The following is a 25,103-nucleotide window of genomic DNA, read 5'->3' on the forward strand; positions in this document are numbered from 1 at the left end:
AAAGGCTGAATCCCGTTTTGATTGACAGCTGTCGCTGGGAGCTTCAGTACCATCACGGATTTTGCGAGTGAAGTCGGAAGACAAACTGTTTATACATAAATTTATACATTTATATATAAATAAATGGAAAAATTTTATGATATAAGCCAACAATGAGCTTCCGCTCTTTGAAAGACCAGCAGCCGCCACTGATATATATATATATATATATATATATATATATATATATATATATATATACTGTATATATACAGTGTATCACAAAAGTGAGTACACCCCTCACATTTCTGCAGATATTTAAGTATATCTTTTCATGTGACAACACTGACAAAATGACACTTTGACACAATGAAAAGTAGTCTGTGTGCAGCTTATATAACAGTGTAAATTTATTCTTCCCTCAAAATAACTCAATATACAGCCATTAATGTCTAAACCACCGGCAACAAAAGTGAGTACACCCCTAAGAGACTACACCCCTAAATGTCCAAATTGAGCACTGCTTGTCATTTTCCCTCCAAAATGTCATGTGACTCGTTAGTGTTACTAGGTCTCAGGTGTGCATAGGGAGCAGGTGTGTTCAATTTAGTAGTACAGCTCTCACACTCTCTCATACTGGTCACTGAAAGTTCCAACATGGCACCTCATGGCAAAGAACTCTCTGAGGATCTTAAAAGACGAATTGTTGCGCTACATGAAGATGGCCAAGGCTACAAGAAGATTGCCAACACCCTGAAACTGAGCTGCAGCACAGTGGCCAAGATCATCCAGCATTTTAAAAGAGCAGGGTCCACTCAGAACAGACCTCGCGTTGGTCGTCCAAAGAAGCTGAGTGCACGTGCTCAGCGTCACATCCAACTGCTGTCTTTGAAAGATAGGCGCAGGAGTGCTGTCAGCATTGCTGCAGAGATTGAAAAGGTGGGGGGTCAGCCTGTCAGTGCTCAGACCATACGCTGCGCACTACATCAAATTGGTCTGCATGGCTGTCAACCCAGAAGGAAGCCTCTTCTGAAGTCTCTACACAAGAAAGCCCGCAAACAGTTTGCTGAAGACATGTCAACAAAGGACATGGATTACTGGAACCATGTCCTATGGTCTGATGAGACCAAGATTAATTTGTTTGGTTCAGATGGTCTCAAGCATGTGTGGCGGCAATCAGGTGAGGAGTACAAAGATAAGTGTGTCATGCCTACAGTCAAGCATGGTGGTGGGAATGCCATGGTCTGGGGCTGCATGAGTGCAGCAGGTGTTGGGGAGTTACATTTCATTGAGGGACACATGAACTCCAATATGTACTGTGAAATACTGAAGCAGAGCATGATCCCCTCCCTCCGGAAACTGGGTCGCAGGGCAGTGTTCCAGCATGATAATGACCCCAAACACACCTCTAAGACGACCACTGCTTTATTGAAGAGGCTGAGGGTAAAGGTGATGGACTGGCCAAGCATGTCTCCAGACCTAAACCCAATAGAACATCTTTGGGGCATCCTCAAGTGGAAGGTGGAGGAGCGCAAAGTCTCGAATATCCGCCAGCTCCGTGATGTCGTCATGGAGGAGTGGAAAAGCATTCCAGTGGCAACCTGTAAAGCTCTGGTAAACCCCATACCCAGGAGAGTTAAGGCACTTCTGGGAAATAATGGTGGCCACACAAAATATTGACACTTCAGGAACTTTCACTTAGGGGTGTACTCACTTTTGTTGCCGGTGGTTTAGACATTAATGGCTGTATATTGAGTTATTTTGAGGGAAGAATAAATTTACACTGTTATATAAGCTGCACACAGACTACTTTTCATTGTGTCAAAGTGTCATTTTGTCAGTGTTGTCACATGAAAAGATATACTTAAATATCTGCAGAAATGTGAAGGGTGTACTCACTTTTGTGATACACTGTATACATACTACACGTGTCCCTCAGTCACTATCCATGGCTTAATGGTCCGAATTGCAGTGTCCAAAACCAGTATATTTTTTACCTATGCGATTTATTGGAAATGGGAATGTCAGATCTCAGGTTTGGAGCGAGGTAGGTCTTCCAAATCTGCGTTCCTCTCTAAGTCTACACCTCCTCAACCTATGGTGCAAGTTTGAAAAAAATTGGACCAAAAAATCTCTAAGGGTTTTGGTCATACTATACTGGTTTTGGACCAAATAAAAATGAAAATAAACTTATCCCATTTCCAATATAATAAAGGCATGACAAATATACAGCTTTTGGACAGTGAAAAGTCATCCCATTTGCAATATATTGAATACTTGAGTGGGGTCCCATAAGCAGCATACAGTAGTGAAGGCCCAAATGCTTATTTTTCACACTTCCCAAGGGTCTACAGCAGGGGTGCCCAAATAATTCCTTATAAGGGGCCAAACTTTTAGCTCAGTAAAGGGCCACGGGCCAAAACTAAAATGTTATGTTATTTTAATTAGGGCTGGGCGATATTGCAAAAAAAAAAAAAAAAAAAAAAAAGGATTCTGATTGCGTTTTTTTTTTTTGCATTTTAATTTAAAAGACTGCAGAAATGTAAAAATAGTAACAGCACCACCTATAATCTTTTTAAGGGACTCAAACTTTATAACAATAACAATATAACAACAATTAACAATAATTAAAACAAAAAAGAAATCTTAATTCCTTTTTAGGAACAGCTCACAAACAACTCACTTAAAATAATGTTCAGCAGAACCTCCTTACATTAAAAAAGTGCAAAACCACAAAAAGTTATTTACAGGTTTCTTCAAAGGAACACAAGTCTGTTTACTGTGCTGTTTCCACCACTGAGTGAGTCTGTATCAGTATCTACACTGGGGGCATCAAGTAATCACTCAGCTCAGCTTTGATTTGGTCCTCTTGTGATGGGGGGTGGATGGAGGGGGCAGAGTCTACTTCTAACTATATGGACTACAATTCCCATGCTACCACATGCTGTCACGTGACTGTCACATGTCCCAGGTCAGCCAATCCTGATCGGTCCTCATGCTTGGGAGTTTTGATTCAGTTCAGCTGTGTTCGATTCCATGAATCTTATTTAAACTCTTCTGTTTGAGTCTCGTTATGAAGTTTTGCTGCTCGTGTTTGCGGTCTTTATTTCTGAATCTAACCGTTACCGTGTACGGCCCTTGTTGTCTTCCATTTACTGTTTTAACTGTTTTGGTTTTCGCTGCCATTCTGTTTATCCTCCGATTTTGTACACTGTTTTTGCCCTTTTGATATTAAACTTTCCCTGATTTATATTCCGTGAGCGTCTGGTCAGTTTCTGCCTCGTGACATGTTGGTATTTTAATTAAAATGTAAAATATGTGAAATATCGCGATTGTCACATTTCTAACATCGCGTGATAACGTTCATTCGAATTAACCGATTTAATCGTAAAAATCACCCAGCCCTAATTTTAATACTGCATTAAATTAAAATATATCACGTTTTTTGCAGCTAGCGTTATAAGCAGTTGAACACCTAGTGAAAGAAATTCCCAGCCACTGACAAAAGTAGGTGCTACTTTGATCTAGCCAGGTGGGCCAAAAAAAAGAGACGGCGGGCCAAATTTGGCCCGCGGGCCCCAAATTGGGCAGCCCTGGTCTACAGACACGAAACACATACCAATGTATTCGTCTTGACGAGAAGATGTCATTTGACACCAGAAACGGCAGCTAATTCTGCTGGAAATTACCGAAAATCACCCCGTTTTTTATAATTTTTTTTTTACTAAATTAACATGTTTATCGGACACTTTGTTGGACAAATTTGGTACCCATGCACTCGGGAGGACTCCTAGATTACGATTCAATCGAGTCCCGGTGTCTGTGTTTTACTGTTTATTTCCGCCAAGCCTATGAGGCCTACGTTAGCAAACGAATGCTAATGACACTCGTTTTTCATACTTCCCGGTGGTCAACATGCAAAATACACATATCAATAGATTTGTCTCGATGAGTAGATGCTGTTTGACACCAGCAGCTTGAGCTGCTTTTGAGGGAAATCGCGGAAAATCGCCCCGTTTTTATAACGTTTAGCTACTAAATTAACATGTTTATTGGGCACTTAGGTAGACAAATTTGGTATGGTTACACTCGGGAAAACTCGTAGTTTGTAATGCAAACAAGTTTTGTTGTCCTAGAGGTTCTGGAACCTTTAGAAATGGTTCAAAGTCAGGCAAAAGAAACACAGGAAGGCCTTAAAAATGTTCAAGTGGACCTAGGGCTTCCAGATTTTTCACACTGCTTCTAGAGGTGTCCACAGCCCACACATTCGAGTTTTTAGTCGATCGGACCTTTCAAAGCAGTGTTACATAGAGCGTGTAAAAATCTGAATGGGAATAAATTGGGATTTGGACGTGTCCAAACGGGGTAGCAAGGTCCGATGGGTCCGAAATTTTGGCAACATTGTCGACATAGGCTCCAGATAAACATACTCAAATTTGGAAGCGTTCGGGCTTTCCGAAGTACTTTTTATTGGGGCAACGATTCGAGCAAAATCCATGCAGACTTGCACCTTGGCCTTATGCCTTTCTCAGTGAAGGAGGAGAAATACTGAAAGGCCTTAAAAATCTTCATGTGGACCTAGACCTTTCAGATTTTTCAGACTACTTCTAGAGGTGTTGACTGCCCACATAGTTGAGTTTTAAGTCAAACGACCCAAGTGGTGTCCAAAAAGTTATTATGGGATTTGAATGGGAATATATTGGAATTGGAACGTGTCCAAATAGGCTCTAGAAAGGTCAGACGAGTCTGACATTTCGGCTACATTGTCATCAGAGGCTCTAGATAAACATACTCAAATTTGGAACCGTTCATTCATTCCAAAGTATTTTTTATCTGGACAACGATTCGAGCAAAATCCATGCAGACTTGCCATGTTTTCTTAAGGTCAGCACTTAGAATTTCAAGTACTAAACTTTACTAAAGCCCCTGGGAGAACTGCAAATCCTTTTTAGGTGCTGGGTCAACCACGAAAGGTACTTCAGACAAAGATGACACTCAACGATACCCATTTTCAAAGGCTGCTTCTCAGATTAAAACTAAACACACATAAAAAAAGAGTTGTTGCATCCGAAAAGATGTATTTACAAACACATGACAATCTTCTTCTTCTCCTGGGCCTTTTTCCCGCTCGGTTGCGGGGTCAGCTCTTCGGCGGATCATGATCCGCACATCGATTTGGCACAGTTTTTACGCCGGATTCCCTTCCTGGCACAACCCTCCCTATTTTATCCGGGCTTTGGACCGGCACTACAATGCACTGGTTTGTGCATCTAGCGGCTAGGTATCTATAGGACAATTCAGTGTTTCCAATTAGCCTGGTGGCATGTCTTTGGACTGCGGGAGGAAACCGGAGCACCCAGAGGAAACCCACGCGGACACGGGGAGAACATGCAAACTCTGCACAGAAAGGACCCGGACCGCCCCACCTTGGGATTGAACCCAGGACCTTCTTGTTGTGAGGCGACAGTGCTACCCACTAAGCCACCGTGCCGCCCTACAAACACATGACAATAATTAGCCAAAAATGCAACACGGGTCATTCCCATGCATATGTCCATGTTTTTCCACTGCCCCTTTTTATATCAGCCATTTCTAGCATGTTCTTTTGTCAAAGCATCTATGTTACACCCAATTCTGATGAGGCCGGACTGACCCATGGGTCCAAGCCCTTTCACATCCTGATGGAAGTACCCTTATTTGACTGACTGAAAAGCTGACCAAGTGAAACTCTTTAGTCATTTTGAGTGACTTGATCACTATTTATCAACTCTTCAGAGCTGTGATCCAAGAGCTTGCCAATGCATCACAGCCACCCGATAGATATCTAGCATGGTAAATATCTGTACCTATCAGTGGGTGGTGAATAACCATCAAACCAACCTAGGATGGTAAATGTACAGTTTTCACACATCAGGGTATTTAATGGTTTTTTTAAATAAATGAGCAGGAAAATGTCCACTGAGGAGGACATTGGTCTAGTGATCAACTGGATTAAGTTGGCTGTTTTTTTGGTTGTAAACAGCCAACTCCCTGCTTTCTGACATTTTTCATCTTCTGCTTTGAATATCCTTGCAGCTCCAGTTGAATTATGGGATAGAATAACGATTAACTTGCTTGGTTCTCATACTTTAAAATGTTTGACGATGCAGTTCCACATCTGGGGATTTTTTGTATGTACTGTTTAATTAATACTACTGCTTTCATTTACTGTTATGTATACATATACAACAGTAATAATCAAATTACATTGACATTTATGGCATTTGGCAGACGCTCTTATCCAGAGCGACTTAAATTTATGCAATTTTTTTACATTTATGCAGGACTGGGTGTGGGGGAGGGGCAAGAACATAAGCTTTCCAAGTAAACTTCAGGATCAGGTTTTCTCTTTTCAAATTGAATGACAGAGCACAAATATTCAAATCACACTATAAAGATGTCCTACATGTTATATAAATACATAATACGCAGTGGTTTGGGCACAGCTAGCTGAATTCCATGTTTTGTTATTGGTTTAAACGTCTTAATGTCTCTTCTATGGGATAGAAATTTTAACAATATTTTTTCTGTATGTAACTAAAAGAAAAAAAAAGTTAGCTTTTTAATGCATTATTACTTTTATACCAGGCACATTGTGTTTTTTCCCTAGTACTTACATTCAGCAAGTAAAAAGTAATCATGCATTAAAATGTGCAGCACTTTGTTTCCTGTAGAGAATGTGTAAACTTATTTTTCTTTTTTTATTTTACTTACTTTTACAAAATCAGTAAAACATGGAATTTGATCAGAAGTATCCATTTGTTCTATACATGTAGTTCATGCTAAATTATTTAGCACAATATGTTGTTATCTACTGTATCTGATGTAAAAGCATCAGTAAAAATAAATAGCATTAAATATAGTGTAGTGTTGTGGTAAGACATTTCATACTGCGTTCATGTCACACTGGTTTGTGCATCTTCAGATCCAGAGCATAACAGGTCCAGAGTCAGGGTGGGGGAGGGGATAGAGAGAGAGCAATTAAGCACCTGTGAACTACTAATGCTTTATTCAAGACACACTGAAATTGTTTATTAACTTGATCTGTATGAATATATTTTATTCTGAAATGGAGAACTGCTCAGCCCTCTTTTGTTTTAGTAATTATTTTGAAGTCATACAACAATTTGAGCTCCTTCTGAGTTAATTAAGCCATCCCCTGACCTGATAATTGATATTATTAAAAAGAATGTTGTATTTTCTTTAATGTACAGATTTCTACAACACATTAAAGCGTTTAATAAAGTGTCTCTGAAGCTGTGTTTGGGTAATGATTTTATGGGAGAGTGATTAACTTCATGAGAAGTAAATTGGCACTGAAACATTTGATAAAACACCCCGCCATCATAAACGCACGAGTGCAGTTCTGCACTTTCTCTGTGCACCGTGAACGCATCATTATAATCATGCTCGGTGCGCGCGAGACACGGAGGTTTCAGAGGCTGCGCGCGCATCATCAGCGCTGTGTGGAGCGGCACGAGCTGGAGTCCCGAGAGAGGAACAGACTGGAGCACGAGGAAAGTGTGAAGCTGCTGCAGGTAAGACCTGTTTTACTCTTCTATTCAACTGTAAACTCAGGCTGTACTCAGAGCTTTAATCCGTCCAACACACAACACATACTGATGCTTTCACCTCGTTTTTCACCTGCATGACTTGGTATTTAAACAAATGAGGGTTTAAATGTAGAGAAAACACACTCAGGTGTGAATGTAATCATGTGTTTTAGCAGTTTGAGTCTACAGTCAGTGATGGTTTTGTACTGGATACCTTTAAATTCAGGTGTTCCTAAAATGTAGATTCCCGCGTGTAACTAAGTGGGGTGGGGGAGGGTAAAGTGCACCATGAGCTCTGTGATAACACGCACTTACATTTAGGTTCATCTGGGTTTTTTTTTCTGTTTGTTTGTTGACCTGAAGCAAAATTATTTTACTGATATTTCAAATGTGTACTAAACTTTACAGCGAATGGATAAACAAGAGGATAAACAAGAGGATAAACAAGAGGATAAACAAGAGGATAAACAAGAGGACAACATGGTATGTATTTATTTTGACATGTATTCTTTTCATGTGAACTATAACTAGAATTTGATTTAAAAAAACTACTTAATCTGTTTATTGAACATTTTATTAAATGTAGGATTCACTTTCTAAAATTGAGTGAGTTGCTCTAGGGCAGGGGTCCCCATCATGAAATTATATATATATATATATATATATACAGGTGCTGGTCATAAAATTAGCATATCATGAAAAAGTTGATTTATTTCAGTAATTCCATTCAAAAAGTGAAACTTGTATATTATATTCATTCATTACACACAGACTGATATATTTCAAATGTTTATTTCTTTTAATGTTGATGATTATAACTGACAACTAATGAAAACCCCAAATTCAGTATCTCAGAAAATTAGAATATTGTGACAAGGTATAATATTGAAGACACCTGGTGCCACACTCCACACTCTACATTTTCAGCAGACGCTTTTATCCAAAGCGACTTACACAATGAGCAACTGAGGGTTAAGGGCCTTGCTCAGGGACCCAACAGTGGCAACTTGGTGGTGGCGGGGCTTGAACCGGCAACCTTCTGTTTACTAGTCCAGTACCTTAACCACTGAGCTATCACTGCCCTACAGCTAGTTAGCTAATTAAAGTAACAGGGTTACATAAGTTTGTTTCATATGTGCTTTGTTTTATAACTATTTTATAAGATTGCATTTGTGTTATTGAATAAACCCTAAAAAGGTTATTGAAATGATTTAGAACTTCAATTTTGTAGCTAAAACTATTCCTGAGAGGATAAATAATTATAATTTATAAATACTTTGATTTAAGTTAAAAAGTATACAATAAAGCGTGTAAATAGTGTGTTATTTAAGTGTATTTGTTGGTTTATTTCACTTATTGTGTACTGTTGGTTGTCTAGGAAAATCATCTAGAAAACATTTAGATTAAGTAAGAACTTTACATTGTTCACAGGACCCAGGGTCCCATCCTTATTTCCTTGACATAGGTCTAAGCTTTCACCTTAGGGGGATTGGGGCGCTACACTTAGTACATCACAATTACAAAACACTTATGAACTGCACTGTTGTGCTGAACTCACATGACAAAGTTGCAGTAAGGTACAAGATGTAACTTATTTCTAGCACAACTAGATGGGGATGATGTCTGTACATAATTTTGAACTCCACTTTACAAGTCACTTAAACCTTGAAGATTTTCAGTTTAGCTACCAGTCCAACCACACCACACCAACGTCTGCATTCCTAGTAAAAATACAGTGGCCATTGATGAGCTGATTAATACTAAATAGATCAGGTAGTCCTCTACACCAAGCATTTATAGACGTATTACAGTAAATACGCAGAAGTGGTAAAGCATTGCATTCATCAGAAACGACATTAATGTTTTTGTAGGTGTGTTTGTTAAAAGTCTAAAACCAAGTACATTTATAAACGTGTTTAAATTGGTACTTACACATCCTAACACACTGACATCTTCAGCTCTTCATTTCAATCATCTGCTCTGCTATCACCTGCTCGTGCAGACGTGCACATTTACGCAGACTCACGATTGGCTGTGGGTTTGTAGAGGGGCGGGACAAGGGCTGAAAAAAACGGACGCATCTAGAGAGAGATAAATTCCAATTGGCTACGACTGGATTAGGGTGTAATTTGATTGGTCCACACTCCTGGACAAAATATGGGCCAACCCTAAAACTGCACTGATATTTAGAAAGAAAAACAAGGCAGGCATTAATATGGAATGATGGTCTGAACACCCAGACGTGTTAATCTGAGTTCTACATCAAACATTCAAATCTTTTTATGAATTTACCTTTCTGCACAGGAAGACGTTTTAAGTTAATTTTCCTTCTCCAGCCCCCATTCCCCAAACAGTTCACTGCAGCAAGGAGGAGTGAGAAGCAAATGGTGGCGTAAAAGATGCAGAAGTGATTCTGAAGAGTTTTTGCTCATTTTCTGAGAGGTGGTTTGCTGTTAAGACCATTAAAAGTGACTTTGGCTTTGGTCAATGTTTTGCACAGAAGCATATTAATTTGTCATTTATTTAGTGAATAGTTAGACAAGCCACTTATATATGCATGTAAGAATGGAAAACTGAGCAAACTATTCACAATGTAGAAAAGAGATGCATGTGTAGATGCTGTGTAAAAGGCAAGGTTTTTTTTGATGAAACATTGTCTTTTTGGTTAGACAAGTTTGGTGTGAAGGAACTCCAGTGTCCTGCACAGAGCCCTGAATTTTGTACAGATGCTGAATTTGTCTTCGTAAACACAGCATTAGCTTTCACCCTCCCATGCTTCATGACTGCAAGAGGATAGAACAATGTGGAGGTTGGGCTTTTGTTCTACTGTTTGAAATACTATAAATTTGATTTATTTTTATTCAGGTTTTCCACAGTCATTTAAGACAAAATTGGAATTAAGCAAGTTCATCACCATGATGATGTTCACCTGTTCAGCCTTGCATGCAGCTGTCAACTTTTCTCAGGTGGGTTCATTCTTTTTTAGTCATCTGTAAAACTCACTTATTTGTGTTTACATGATTAACTGTTATTAAACCAAGCAAATACAGATAGGACTGTAGTGTGCCTTAAAGTGGCATACATATGTATTACAACACGGCTAGTTTATAGTGCTACGGATCCTACGGATTTTAACTTATCGATGCCCAATTGCCCAGCCGCAATGCCCCCTCCTAATGCAAAAGGCTTAGTGACAGAAGAAGAGATTTTGTCTTTTCTTCCGGATGTGAACAGTACTTGCAATGTGCTCCTCGTACTGTCCATGCTATCACAGCCAGCAGTTAACTTTGTGAGTATAATCAACACATTTTGTGTCCTGTAGCTCTCACTGACATGGGTGTAAATATTTAACAATGACATGGGTGTAAATTGTTAGCAAAGGTGGGTAGATTACACAAATTATCACGAAGCAGATTTCATCAGACAGAAATGTGTACAAAAGTGATTGAAACATAAGTAAATAAAAATATAAGTTATATTGACCCCACTGTTTCAAACCAGTGTTTTTGTTTTTATTTGCATTTTAAATACTGTATTTTTTAACTATACTATATCTTATTTTTTAAACTGTTATAAAACCTAGAGCAGTGATTCTTTTTATAAATTTAAGTCTGGTAGTTATTGGGCAGATTTAGCCTTTACTAAAGAAGATTATCTGAAGACAAAAAGACCCAATGTTATCATATTATTTATATCAAGTTTTAACTATTTTGAGACCTGCTGCCATGAATAACAAGTTCATAAAAAACACAAATCTATGTTTATGTGGCAGTAAATTCCAACACTACAAAAGTATGTTTTTTATTTTATTTAGTAATTTAGTAATGTTTTTTATTTTTGGTTTATTGTACTGTAGGTGCCCTTGTGCCAGTACCGTGAGTGGTACTTCAGAAGTGGTGACCATCACAGGCTCGTGGAGATGGTACTAAAAGAGCTAGGAGCCATTGCTGATGACATTATCAAGAGAATCCACGATTCAACCCCCCACAGCACTGCAGCCCCCACCCCCCCACTGGCTGCCCTCGCCCGGTCATTATTATTATATTACAATATTTAAGCTACGTGAAATACTAAAATACAATGAAATATCAGAATACATGCAATCAAAATATACTGTTTGTTTGTTTGTTTATTAGGATTTTAACGTCATGTTTTACACTTTGTTTACATTCATGACAGGAACGGTTGTTACATATTACACAAGGTTCATCAGTTCACAAGGTTATATCGAACACAGTCCTGGACAATTTAGTGTCTACAATTCACTTCACTTGTATGTCTTTGGATTGTGGAAGGAACTGTTTTTTTTTTTTTTTTTTTTTTTTTTTTTTCATTTTTTTCATTTAAATAATTTCCTTTTTTATGGCCAGGATGGATAAGTGTTTTACTCTACTCAGAATGAAAGTATCAGCTGGCCTTTTTCTTCACGTATTGCTTTGGTGATGAAGAAAAAAAAGAAAATGTTCGGCTCCTTTGGCAGGAGGTTGAAGTAAAGATGTGTGAGGAAAAGCTTCCAGCACCTGGTATTCCCAGGCGGTCTCCCATCCAAGTACTAACCAGGCCCGACCCTGCTTAGCTTCCGCTCACGCAATACTGCTATTTAATCCACACAGACAATTATTGCAACATATCAAATTATTTATTTAAATCACTGCAAATGCTTAAAGCACTTTCAAGCAAAAACGTGTACAAGTACAGAATTTCCTTAAAAACATTCTTACTTTACTCCATGCAACTTTCAAAATACATTTAAAATAACACATATAAAATAACACAATGTGCATTAGCTTAACATGTACAAAATTCATGTTAATTCATATTACAGAAAAACACTTTTACTGTTAAATATATCAGTATTGAATGCATAGTACAACAATGAACAATGAATCTAGATAAAGTTACATTAGAAATAACACAAGAGCTTCAGAAATGCAGGGTTACAGAAACACAGTAGTTTTGGTATAAAACTCCACTCAACACTGTCGTCTCACATACCCGACTTGAAATGAACCGTGTTCCTAGGTAGACCCTAGGTAGCAAACGTAGTGAGGTAAACCACTTCTCAACCTGCAACCTGCTTTGTTCTTTTCCCTTAACAATCCAATCATTGTTCACCTGTAATCACAGAAAGATCATCTTTAGCAGTTCTATTCAATTTAATACAGTATCCTCAAAATAAATCTAATCTTTCTGAAAAATACAATGTTTTGTAAGGATCCTGTGGCGACTGTTAAACGATGTCACAGTTTACAGCGTCGCAGGAGATTAGCTACTATGCTAGCGCTGTCGTGTCGTATATTTCACCTAACCTGACTAACTTAGCTTTTAAACATGAAACTCACAGTCATTTGTACAATGGAACATTTACTTGTTTTACTTTGGAAAAAAGTTGCCGACAAGTAATGCTAACGCTCCTATAGTGCACAACAGTCCCGATAACCGTGACTAGTGTTAATTTATTGTCCTAACTGTCGTAGACTCTTTACCTTTATTTTTTGCTGGTTCCCAGTTTTGGTGTAAAAAATCCTCTTCTGCTCCTGCTCCACTGCGGCTCCATCCATCATAGCCGAACTGTTTCTGTGTGCGCGCCTCTCCTAAACTCCTTCCCGTAAAACCTGAGATAATGTGGTGGTTCCGAAGCTGAACCGTTAGGCAAACAATGTCAGTTTAAAACTCTCACAGCTGAAAATTAGGTGGAATCTTGTCAATAAAATCGTTTGGCACCAAAGGTAATTACAGTAATTTACCTCAATGTCAAAAATACAGTAAATCTCTGTATTCAGTATTTGGCATCAGGCAAAATTGTCATGATGCAGTGGAAAATACTGTTATGTACTGTAAAAACTATTTGCAGTATTTTACTGTGTGGTATGTGGTTAATAACTGTAGAAATTACAGAAATGTCTAACAGTGTGTGCTGGCTTGTTTTATTGTAATTCTTAAATGAACGCTATTAATGTTGATATTAATATTTTTGTTTCTTGTTTCTTTGTTTTGTTTTAGAGAGCTGCCAGCCAAATGTTAAGAAATCAGCTTGCCGTGTGAAACAGTACAGGTTCATGATTACTGTAAAGAGCTGTTTGTGCTTTCATACAGTCTGTACAGTTTTTAATGTTTCCTTGACATGTATTTTAAGTAAATATTTCTGAAGTGAAATAAAAAAGAGAAGAATTTTATGATTGTCTGTTTTTCTATAAATAAACATTTCTAATTGATATTTAAAATGTATTTAACATAAACTATTTTAAACTATTTTTTTAAATTGAGCTCAAGATAAGTAGAAATATTGGGAAAAGCAGTTGGTATAACAAAAAAAGAGTTTAATCAACTTGTGTAATAACTTAATGTTTTAAAATCATAAGTTAAATCAACAGAATTAACTTACTTGTTACATCAATCAACCTGCCAGGTAAGTATGAGGTCCAGAAGCACCGCCGAACAGAGACACCGAATCACACACCGTTCACACTCACAGTGACTCCACTCGATAATGAGGGACCACGTTCGCTTTCCCGTGATTTCTGTGGAAGCACTCCGGAGCAGAAAGTGGCGGTATTGCACAAATTAACTGGATTTTAACTTTCGTCAAATAACAAGTCGTTTACCGCCAGAACTGTGAAGGATTCGGTGGCGACACGTTGTCATCAACACTAATCGAAAAAGTAAGTCAAATTAATTTATGTTCGTGTTCGAGTAGGCAACATTCCCACTAGTATAACCAACATTAACATTCGCTGGTTAAATATGAACGTTTCTTAGATGAGAACAGTGCTTCAGTGTAGGCCTACTCGCAGCTAAACCGTCAATCAGCATTATAACGGGAAAAAAATCCCATATTTTATAAACGGCTGTATGGTAATATTGTGGCTCTGTACTTTATGCATCGTTTTGAGGATTTTGCTTACAAAAATATTACACAATTAGCCTATAATATAAGTTGAGTAAGTTTTGTTTAAATATTGCCGTTATGTCTAACATTGTAAGCTATTACAGAAAATAAGTCTGTTGCATCTTTATTTGTTTGTGGTCTTTTAATTAACTAAGGGCATGTACTGAGTTTACCTTATTGATTAAAATATCTTTTCTTAGGTTCCTCATTCTTTTCGCAACGCACACGCACTAAAAGGCATTGTTCTGGTAAGTGCTGTCTTTGTCCTGCCTCTAAATTCATAAAGCTGTGTTTTGTGAGGCTTTAAGATCCACCCATAAGTTTTATATATATATATATATATATATATATATATATATATATATATATATATATATTGCACACTGCCATTCCAAACAAGACTTTAACAAACACCTGAAATCAATAATAATAATAACTCATTTAGTTGTTTTGAGTTAGTCTAGTTAGTGTTACTTTTTAGGGACAGTTGATGTGGAGGTTATAGCAGATTTCCATAATATATTATGAGGTGCAGTCATTTTGTGTATATTTTTATATGTTGTGTGTGTTTGGGGCACATTGGAGGTTTAATTATGTGCCTACTGATTATTTTGGTGTTTGTTACAGGGTTTAGTGGTGGGAATGTGGCGTTGCAAGGGGTGCACAGAAACTGTTTCAAATAGGTCTCTCTTATAGGGCTGGTGAACTCCTTGATACTTATCCACTACAAGATTGGATCAGCTTGCATGTTGACTTTGAAAAGGCACATTGATATAAAAGGTGAGCTAAGAAAGTAAATGTGCTGTTTATCTCAGATAATTAGTTATACATTAAAATACTTATGCTAACCTACTCTTTCATTATTCTATTTCATGGAGTCTGCAGGTCATTAACATTATAGGTATGTATTAGGACTTGTCGTTATGTCTAATTTATAAGTTATTATAATTTATTAATTTAATTTTAAAAAATTGACACTGATCTATGCTATTCACCAGATATGCAGTACTGACCTTTTCACTTGTGGTTTAATTTGGGAAAAGGTGATTTGGCCAAATATCAGCCTGAAATGTAGTTAACATTTTGTATTAATGTTTTTTAAGGGATTTAAATATTATTTTTGTTGTCCTGAATTTATTTTTTTTTGTTTTTGTGCAGAGTAAACAGCTTTGAAGATGGTGACTTCTTTAATCCCTAAGGTTATCTTGCCTGATGCCAGTGCTCAGAGGTTAACTCTCTCCCAAGGACTCCCTGCATCTATTGATCTTATGGTGTGGACTTGCTGAAAGGTTTAGACTTTAGTACCTGGATTCCATGTTTGGAAATGAGTTTTTTTTTTTACCTTATCTCAATTTCAGAAGTAGAGGACTATGCAGTAAGATTATGAAAGTTCTGTAGTTAGTGGTCCAGTCTTAAATCCCCAAGCTTTCAGTCTTTCCTCTGTAAGTGACTCTTCTTCCCTGTCAGCTGGTTCTGATACAGATATGTCATCAAGTGACTGTTCAAGTGCACTATCTACTTGACCTGCTTTTTTTCATGTGCCTAAATTGTCATAAACTATCTAACTACCATACAAAGCTGAGAAAACTGTTTTTTTTTTATTAGCATTCTCCACAACTTTATCTGATTTGGGGTTGTATATGCAGACTTGCATGCACCTTCTTGTTTCTAGACTCATTGTCCATTTTATCAGCTCCACTTACCATATAGAAGCACTTTGTAGTTTTACAATTACTGACTGTAGTCCATCTGTTCTCTTCATGCTTTGTTAGCCCCCTTTCACACTGTTCTTCAATGGTCAGGACCCCCACAGAGCAGGTATTATTTGGGTGGTGGATCATTCTCAGCACTTCAGTGACTGACATGGTGGTGGTTGTGCTGGTATGAGTGAATCAGACACAGCAGCACTAATGGGGTTTTTAAACAATTCACTGTCACTGCTGGACTGATAATTGTCCACCAACCAAAAACATCCAGACAACAGTGCCCTGTGGGCAGCATCCTGTGACCACTGATGAAGGTCTAGAAGATGAGCGACTCAAACAGCAGCAATAGATGAGCGATTGTCTCTGACTTTACATCTACATGGTGGACCGACTAGGTAGGAGTGTCTAATAAGAGTGGACAGTAAGTGGACACTGTGTTTAAAAACTCCAGCAGCACTGCTGTATCTGATACACTCATACCAACACAACACACAATAACACACCACCACCATGTCAGTGTCACTGCAGTGCTGAGAATGATCCACCACCTAAATAATACCTGCTCTGTGGGGGTCCTGACTTGCAGAATAGGGTGAAAGGAGGCTAAAAAGGCATGTAGTGAAACAGATGGACTACAGTCAGTAATTGTAGAACTACAAAGTGCTTCTATATGTTAAGTGGAGCTGATAAAATGGACAGTGAGTGTAGAAACAAGGTGGGTGGGTTTAATGGTATGTCTGATCAGTGTATAGAAGTACATATATAGTTTATACTGTTAAAATGTTTTCAGCACTTTGAGGTTGGATGTACACTCTAGCTCTAATTAAAAATGCATAAAAAATGCACTTGGATTATGTATGAGTACCATGTATTGCATTTATTTAGTGTGAAAATAGTCAGTGCAAGTCTTGTGTATTGTGAATACATTGCACTTTTTTTTTTAAACCACTATGGTGGTTTGCATGTGTTTGAATAATCTGTTGCCTAAACAGGGTTTACAGTATTAAATAGTATTTTTATAGTATAGTATATATTTAAAAGTTAAATCAGTTTATAGGAACTAAAATGAGTCTGTTGGCAAAATTTTGTTCTCTGTGAAGCTTAAAAAAAAAAAAAAAACTCACTAAAGCAATTTTAGTACAGAATTCTGACTCTGCCTTTTCTTTGTCATATGTTTCCATTCATGGTTTTGTATTTGCATACAACTAACATATGGATGTTTGTGATTTATTTAAATGAAGCAATTTCAATAGGTCCTTAGTACCACTGTAAGATCTGAACAGTTAACTTGCTTAATTAAAATTAACTCAAATTCCACAATAAAAATATAGCTGCCGTTACAGTTAAAATCATGTACCCTTAACATGATGAAATTGATTTAATGTTATTTGATGAAATTGATTAACATTACATTATTAAATTGATTTAACATTACCTGATGAAATTGATTAACATTACATGATTAAATTGATTTAACATTACCTGAATAAATTGATTAACATTACATTATTAAATTGATTTAACATTACCTGATGAAATTGATTAACATTACATGATTAAATTGATTTAACATTACATGAATAAATTGATTAACATTACATGATTAAATTGATTTAACATAACACAATACATTTATTTAACAGTAATGAGAATTTCTGTTTTGTATCAACATGATTCAATTTACTAGTTTGAATGTGAATGAAATATTTTACCTTGACAAGAAAAAATAATATCAGTTGGCCACAATTTGATCATGTGGGACCGATGTACACATTAAAATTAAGTAAATTCAATGGATTTTTTTTTTCAGTGTGGGCTCTTTTGACCATCTTAACTTTTGAAAAATAAAATTAGGAATAATTCAGTTTTAATCATGTCAAAATAATGCTGGAGCAAAGACTTAATGATGGCTACAATTGAGCTTATATTGAATTTTAATATTTCATATTTATTTGCGAAGTGGCATAGCAAAATGTCATTATGTGTTGGTAATGACAATTTTTACTTTTTTAAAGAAAAAAACTAGATAGGCCATGGATTTGCTAAAGCTAGTCAACAGCTAGTACAAGATGCACTTAAAATACATATAAATAATGTGTACATTTCTTTTTTTTTTGTAACGTACTGCCATATTGATGTAAATGGTAATGACGCTGGATAAATATACTCTATGATCAGGAGGAATACATGATTAAGTTACTCACATTTCCAGACATTATCTTATTAAAATGTCAATCTTCTCTCATGGCTGGCATGTGCTTCCTTGCATGTCTTTGTTTCCATGGTTACAACATAAACAAGTGTTACCTTCAAATGATTCCCTACAGAAACCATACACTGTTGTAGTAATGACGATAATGCTGGGGACAGTAATATATTGCTTAAAAATATGCATAGGTTGTACAAATATGAAAAAAAAAATACATATTGTTTCTTTTCAAGTTATTATAAAACTCATATTGTGATTTTTATAATGAATTGATCACTTTTTAGCATTTTATCAGAGCAAAGAAGTTTTAAAGTCTGGGTTGGGGACAAGGCCAAAGTAGCAAAATATTGATGTTTAAATCATCATAAAAAATGAAAATCATAATTATTTTGGTATGTAATTTTTTAGTGATGCAATGAATGATCTTTTTAATACCTAAAATATTTGTCTAGTAATAAAGTATTTTTAACACAAATTTATAACTTAGGGACGTAAAAGTTCCCCCAATTGACGAATCACCCTTACATAAAAAGCTTGTTGATACAAACGTTAAAGAGACCGGTGTTTTAGATCAGCTTCAGCACTGGACACATAATTAGCCGTTTGCACTATTTCTTAGGCTAAATTGACCGTTTCATGATTGAGCTATGCCAAACCTGTAAAGAGCATGCTTATCAGGTGGATTTTTACAGTGGTTCTTTTTCTTTTCTGTAGATCAATTTTAAATGATCATTTTTTTCTTCTGTTTTGGTTGAACCAAGTGTTTTTTGTTTTGTTTTTTCCAGGCAGATGTCTGCGTGGTGGTTTTGATGTTGCAGAATAGCGGGTTTGTGTTCGGTGAGGTTTGTGCTGGTGTGATGAGTAGATGAATGGAGTCACCGTGAGTTTGAACGGTGTGTGATTCGGTGTCTCTGGTCGGCGGTGCTTCTGGACCTCATACTTACCTGGCAGGGGCGAGACCATGATCAAGAAGGTGATTCACCCAGGGCGAGGCTCAGCCATTGCACTCCGGTTGTGCTGACCGCTGCAAATTCCCCAAATGTGGGAATCTCGACTGCAGCATTTCTGATATGGGGGGACTGCGTTCTCTTCTCCCCTGATTTCTGTGATAGCAAAGAAAGAGTTTATGACTGCAGGATGATTGTTTGCTATTGGTTTGTTTTTAGTGAAGTGTATCAAATGCTTTCCAAAGAAAATCGTTTGTCTCTATTTACGTTTTTATGTTTTGCACAATTTGAACAAAGCATAAAAGAATAAACAGATACGTTACTTGTCATTCCTTAAACTGATCTATTTCAGTCATGGTTTTTATCTAATTTGCTTATGACACTTGTTTGCTATAGGCTCTATGCACGCAAGCTCTGTGACGCATTTCCGTTTAGCGTTAGTCGGGCAGTCTAGCTTCCGGTTTGTTATAAACACCGGCAAATTTCTAATCACAACGTGTCGTATAGCGGCGAATATACGAGTTTGAGTTCTAAAATTAGTAAGAAGGTTTTGTGTTTTCAAAAACAAGATCGGGGTGGATCGGTACATTCTCAGGGTTCATGTTGAACGCTGCATCCGACGGGTTAAAAAGAATAAGTTGTTTGACACAGTGATCGCTATCAGAGCATAAATCAGCTGTTTACTGTATCGTGAGATTGGACCACTTGTCAAGGGATGGAGCTAAACATTCGTTTTTGACTGTAATTTTTTAAAGAACGTGCACATTTAAATATTGTAAATATATATATTATAGTTTATACTCTGTTTTTAAACAAAAGCATAAAAAGCCAACAAAAGCCTCTTCATTATGTAAACATACCTCTTATGTCTACACTCTTTGATTATTTTATTAGTTCTACAATTACAAACTGTAGTTAATTTGTTTCTTTCTATACTGTGATAGCCTCCTTTCTGTTCTTGATGACCAGGACCCCCACAGAGCAGGTATTATTTAGGTGGTGGATGATTCTCAGCACTGCAGTGACGCTGACATGCTGGTGGTGTGTTAGTGTGTGTTGTGCTGGTATGAGTGGATCAGACACAGCAGTGCTGCTGGAGTTTTTAAACACCGTGTCCACTCACTGTCCACTCTATTAAACACTCCTACCTTGTTGGTCCACCTTGTAGGCATAAAGTCAGAGACGATCACTCATCTATTGCTGCTGTTTCAATTGGTCATCTTCTAGACCATCAGTGGTCACAGGACGCTGCCCATGAGGCACTGTTGGCTGGATGTTATTGGTTGGTGGACGATTCTCAGTCCAGCAGTGACAGTGAGGTGTTTAAAAACTGCAGCAGCGCTGCTGTGTCTGATCCACTCATACCAGCACAACACACACTAACACACCAGCACCATGTCCGTGTCACTGCAGTGCTGAGAATCATCCACCACCTAAATAATACCTGCTCTGTGGGGGTCCTGGGAGAGTCATTGAAGAACAGCATGAAAGGGGGCTAACAAAGCATGTAGAGAAACAGATGGACTACAGTCAGTAATTGTAGAACTACAAAGTGCTTCTATATTGAGTGTGTAAAACAGTTTTTGCTGTTTCTTACGTTTTGTGAATCTGGCAGTTGTTTAACATTCATTTCACAATGAATAGACCACTTGAATGGCGTTAAAAAGACTTGAAATAAAATCTTTTTACATTTAACTTCAAATGGACGTTTTTTTTTTTCTCTTTTGTAACATGATACAAGGTTTTGAACTGAACAGCATATACAGTGCCTTGCAAAAGTATTCAGCCCCCTTGAACTTTTCAACCTTTTGCCACATTTCAGGCTTCAAACATAACGATATGAAATTGTAATTTTTTGTGAAGAATCAACAACAAGTGGGACACAATCGTGAAGTGGAACGAAATTTATTGGATATTTTAAACTTTTTTTAGAAATAAAAAACTGAAAAGTGGGGCGTGCAATATTATTCAGCCCCCTTGCGTTAATACTTTGTAGCGCCACCTTTTGCTGCGATTACAGCTGCAAGTCGCTTGGGGTATGTCTCTATCAGTTTTGCACATCGAGAGACAGAAATTTTTGCCCATTCTTCCTTGCAAAACAGCTCGAGCTCAGTGAGGTTGGATGGAGAGCGTTTGTGAACAGCAGTTTTCAGCTCTTTCCACAGATTCTCGATGGGATTCAGGTCTGGACTTTGACTTGGCCATTCTAACACCTGGATACGTTTATTTGTGAACCATTCCATTGTAGATTTTGCTTTATGTTTTGGTTCATTGTCTTGTTGGAAGATAAATCTCCGTCCCAGTCTCAGGTCTTTTGCAGACTGCAACAGGTTTTCTTCCAGAATGGTCCTGTATTTGGCTCCATCCATCTTCCCATCAATTTTAACCATCTTCCCTGTCCCTGCTGAAGAAAAGCAGGCCCAAAGCATGATGCTGCCACCACCATGTTTGACAGTGGGGATGGTGTGTTCAGGGTGATGAGCTGTGTTGCTTTTACGCCAAACATAACGTTTTGCATTGTGGCCAAAAAGTTCGATTTTGGTTTCATCTGACCAGAGCACCTTCTTCCACATGTTTGGTGTGTCTCCCAGGTGACTTTTTATAGATATCTTTGAGAAATGGCTTTCTTCTTGCCACTCTTCCATAAAGGCCAGATTTGTGCAGTGTACGACTGATTGTGTCCTATGGACAGAGTCTCCCACCTCAGCTGTAGATCTCTGCAGTTCATTCAGAGTGATCATGGGCCTCTTGGCTGCATCCCTGATCAGTCTTCTCCTTGTTTGAGCTGAAAGTTTAGGGGGACGGGTCTTGGTAGATTTGCAGTGGTCTGATACTCCTTCCATTTCAATATGATCACTTGCACAGTGCTCCTTGAGATGTTTAAAGCTTGGGAAATCTTTTTGTATCCAAATCCGGCTTTAAACTTCTCCACAACAGTATCTCGGACCTGCCTGGTGTGTTCCTTGGTCTTCATGATGCTCTCTGCGCTTTAAACAGAACTCGGAGACTGTCACAGAGCAGGTGCATTTATACGGAGACTTGATTACACACAGGTGGATTCTATTTATCACCATCAGTCATTTAGGTCAACATTGGATCATTCAGAGATCCTCACTGAACTTCTGGAGTGAGTTTGCTGCACTGAAAGTAAAGGGGCTGAATAATATTGCACGCCCCACTTTTTAGTTTTTTATTTCTAAAAAAAGTTTAAAATATCCAATAAATTTCGTTCCACTTCACGATTGTGTCCCACTTGTTGTTGATTCTTCACAAAAAATTACAATTTCATATCGTTATGTTTGAAGCCTGAAATGTGGCAAAAGGTTGAAAAGTTCAAGGGGGCTGAATACTTTTGCAAGGCACTGTATATTTGATACCCCATTGCTGCCAGCTTGACACTGATAAATTCTGTAATGACTTTAATTCTTGATAACCTGCTGTAATAAACATAAGAATAAAAAAATCAAAGTTCCTCCTCGCATTTACAACAAATATGTTTTTGGAGAAAGACATGTTAATACTGTAACATCAAATTAATCAATTGACAGGAAATTTATTATGGTCTGACATATAACATTTGATAATGAATAAAAGATAACTCATTCATATATTGGTGAACAAAACTTTTTACACTTAATCAAAAGATTGAGGGTAAATTGCTAATATATCCAGTCAGATATGTTTAGTTTGTTTTATGTTGTATTAGGATTTTAACATCATGTTTTACACTTTGGTTACATTCATGACAGAAATGGTAGTTACTCATTACACAAAATTCATCAGTTCAAGTTTTAATATCAAACAATTTTGTATCTCCAATTCACCTCACTTGCACGTCTATGGACTGTGGGAGGAAACAGGAGCTGCCGGAGGAAACCCACGCAGATACAGGGAGAACATGCAAACCTCACACAGAAAGAACCCGGACCACTCCACCTGGGAATTGAACACACAAAGATATATATATTTATTGTTGTTTGAACATCATTAATACATGGGATTTGACACTATCTATCTTAAAGCTTGCCTAACCTGGCACTGTGCAAGCAGAATATGCATAAAAATGAAATTGTAATGGTATGCTTCAAAGCTAACTAAAACATGAATCTTAATACTGGTCTGTCAAGCTAGATGTAGTGTTTGTCTAGTCTAGCAAAACAACCACTAACCAGTTTACAACTACCCTACTTGCATGGTTCTAAGGAAATGTTTGCTAACGTACTTACCTTCATATTTGTCAATGTCGCTGGAGTTGTACATTTAAAATCCTTTTTCCCGCTTGTTAGAAGAAGCAGTACAAACCATGCGTCGGTCGGTCTAAATCGTTCACTGTCAGACGAGGTTAATCTTGAAGACAACAAGTGTAAAAGAGAGCCATGCCTAACGTTATCTGCTTGTTGACGACCGGCAAATGAATACCGGAAGTTGATCTGCCAGTATACGAGAACCCGGAAGACAGTCGTGCATAGAGCCTATTGCTGAGGCTGAAACAATAATTTATTAATTAGAACAGGCATAATTGTGAATACGGTTGTTTTGACTTGTTCTGACTAACATTAAATGTTCTTATTATTATTATTATCATCATTATTCTAAATTATTATGTTTATTATTATTTTTTTTTCCATTTGTTCTTTCTGCTACATGACAGTTAAGCACCCTGGACTCGACCTAGTCCTGCTTGGTAGCTGTGTTTTACTTCGCACTAAACAGTCTCACATCCGCTTATAAATGCATGTGGAAAACACCAAGGTCTGGTTTGCTCTTTTCAGTCTGTGTCTACAAGAAGATCGGGTTTCCTCAGCATATTTTTACGTGTAATAAGATGTGAAATGTGCGCTGCGTCGCTTTACGCATCAGGAGCGGTGTGCTGTTTTAGCAGAACACAAGGAAACAGAGCATCGTTAGGTTCCCTTTGCGGGCTTTTACATGAACGAGAGAGCTTATGTTCGGCCGACGTGCACTTTATTACCTCGTATTTTATATCAGGACTTGTATTTTAATCATTATTTGCCATGAGAAAACACAAGTGCGCATGTGTCACGGAAGCACACAGACGTTGCGCTGATCGAGCTGAGTCTACACAGTTCTCATGTGTGCTATAAAGCCCCGCCCCCTCTCGTAAGTGGGAGGAATCTCTGTACAACAGAGCACAGCGCTTCACTCGCTCTTTCTTAGCGCCGTTTTAGCTCCAACAACGATGGTAGAAGAAGCTCCAGCACCGGCCAGCTCGGCCCCCGCCAAGGCTCCTAAAAAGAAGACCGCGGCCAAACCCAAGAAAGCGGGTCCCAGCGTCGGCGAGCTGATCGTCAAAGCTGTTTCCGCTTCCAAGGAGAGAAGCGGCGTGTCCCTGGCCGCCCTGAAGAAAGCTCTGTCTGCAGGTGGATACGACGTGGAGAAGAACAACTCACGCGTCAAACTCGCCGTCAAAAGCCTGGTGACCAAGGACATCCTGGTGCAGACCAAGGGCACCGGCGCCTCAGGCTCTTTCAAGCTCAACAAGCAGCAGACCGAGGCGAAGAAGCCCGCGGCCAAAAAAGCCGCCGCTCCTAAAGTGAAAAAGGCCGCAAAGAAACCCGCCGCTAAGAAGTCCCCCAAGAAACCCGCTGCTGCCGCTAAGAAAGCCACCAAGAGCCCCAAGAAGGCTAAGAAGCCGGCGACCCCCAAGAAGGCAGCCAAGAGTCCTAAAAAAGCCAAGGCAGCCAAACCCAAGACCGCTAAGCCCAAAGCGGCCAAGGCCAAAAAAGCTGCACCCAAGAAGAAGTAAACTTGTTCCTGTTT

At 38.1% G+C, this 25,103-nt stretch overlaps 1 protein-coding gene, 3 long non-coding RNA genes and 1 other non-coding gene across 5 annotated transcripts; 3 read left to right on the top strand and 2 right to left on the bottom strand.

The window, feature by feature from the left end:
* Positions 1 to 10,442: 10,442 nt before the first annotated feature.
* Positions 10,443 to 13,746, top strand: LOC134329144 (uncharacterized). Its single transcript, XR_010014799.1, has 3 exons — positions 10,443 to 10,537; positions 11,428 to 11,600; positions 13,575 to 13,746. It is a non-coding gene; the product is annotated as an uncharacterized LOC134329144 (long non-coding RNA).
* On the bottom strand, positions 11,723 to 14,433 carry LOC134329146 (uncharacterized). The gene is made up of 4 exons (XR_010014801.1): positions 13,957 to 14,433; positions 13,058 to 13,211; positions 12,567 to 12,686; positions 11,723 to 12,164 (listed from the first exon to the last, which is right to left on the bottom strand). It is a non-coding gene; the product is annotated as an uncharacterized LOC134329146 (long non-coding RNA).
* A 4,878-nt stretch (positions 14,434 to 19,311) lies between these two features.
* Positions 19,312 to 19,474, top strand: LOC134329713 (U1 spliceosomal RNA). The gene has a single exon (XR_010014937.1). It is a non-coding gene; the product is annotated as a U1 spliceosomal RNA (small nuclear RNA).
* A 3,385-nt stretch (positions 19,475 to 22,859) lies between these two features.
* On the bottom strand, positions 22,860 to 23,789 carry LOC134329111 (uncharacterized). The gene is made up of 2 exons (XR_010014762.1): positions 23,549 to 23,789; positions 22,860 to 23,258 (listed from the first exon to the last, which is right to left on the bottom strand). It is a non-coding gene; the product is annotated as an uncharacterized LOC134329111 (long non-coding RNA).
* Positions 23,790 to 24,491: 702 nt separating this feature from the next.
* On the top strand, positions 24,492 to 25,092 carry LOC134328895 (histone H1-like). The gene has a single exon (XM_063010129.1). It carries the CDS (start codon positions 24,523 to 24,525, stop codon positions 25,087 to 25,089), a length of 567 nt encoding a protein of 188 aa, XP_062866199.1. The 5' UTR covers positions 24,492 to 24,522; the 3' UTR covers positions 25,090 to 25,092.
* Positions 25,093 to 25,103: the final 11 nt, after the last annotated feature.

Source organism: Trichomycterus rosablanca, chromosome 15, assembly GCF_030014385.1.
Source record: "Trichomycterus rosablanca isolate fTriRos1 chromosome 15, fTriRos1.hap1, whole genome shotgun sequence".
Taxonomy (NCBI): domain Eukaryota; kingdom Metazoa; phylum Chordata; class Actinopteri; order Siluriformes; family Trichomycteridae; genus Trichomycterus; species Trichomycterus rosablanca.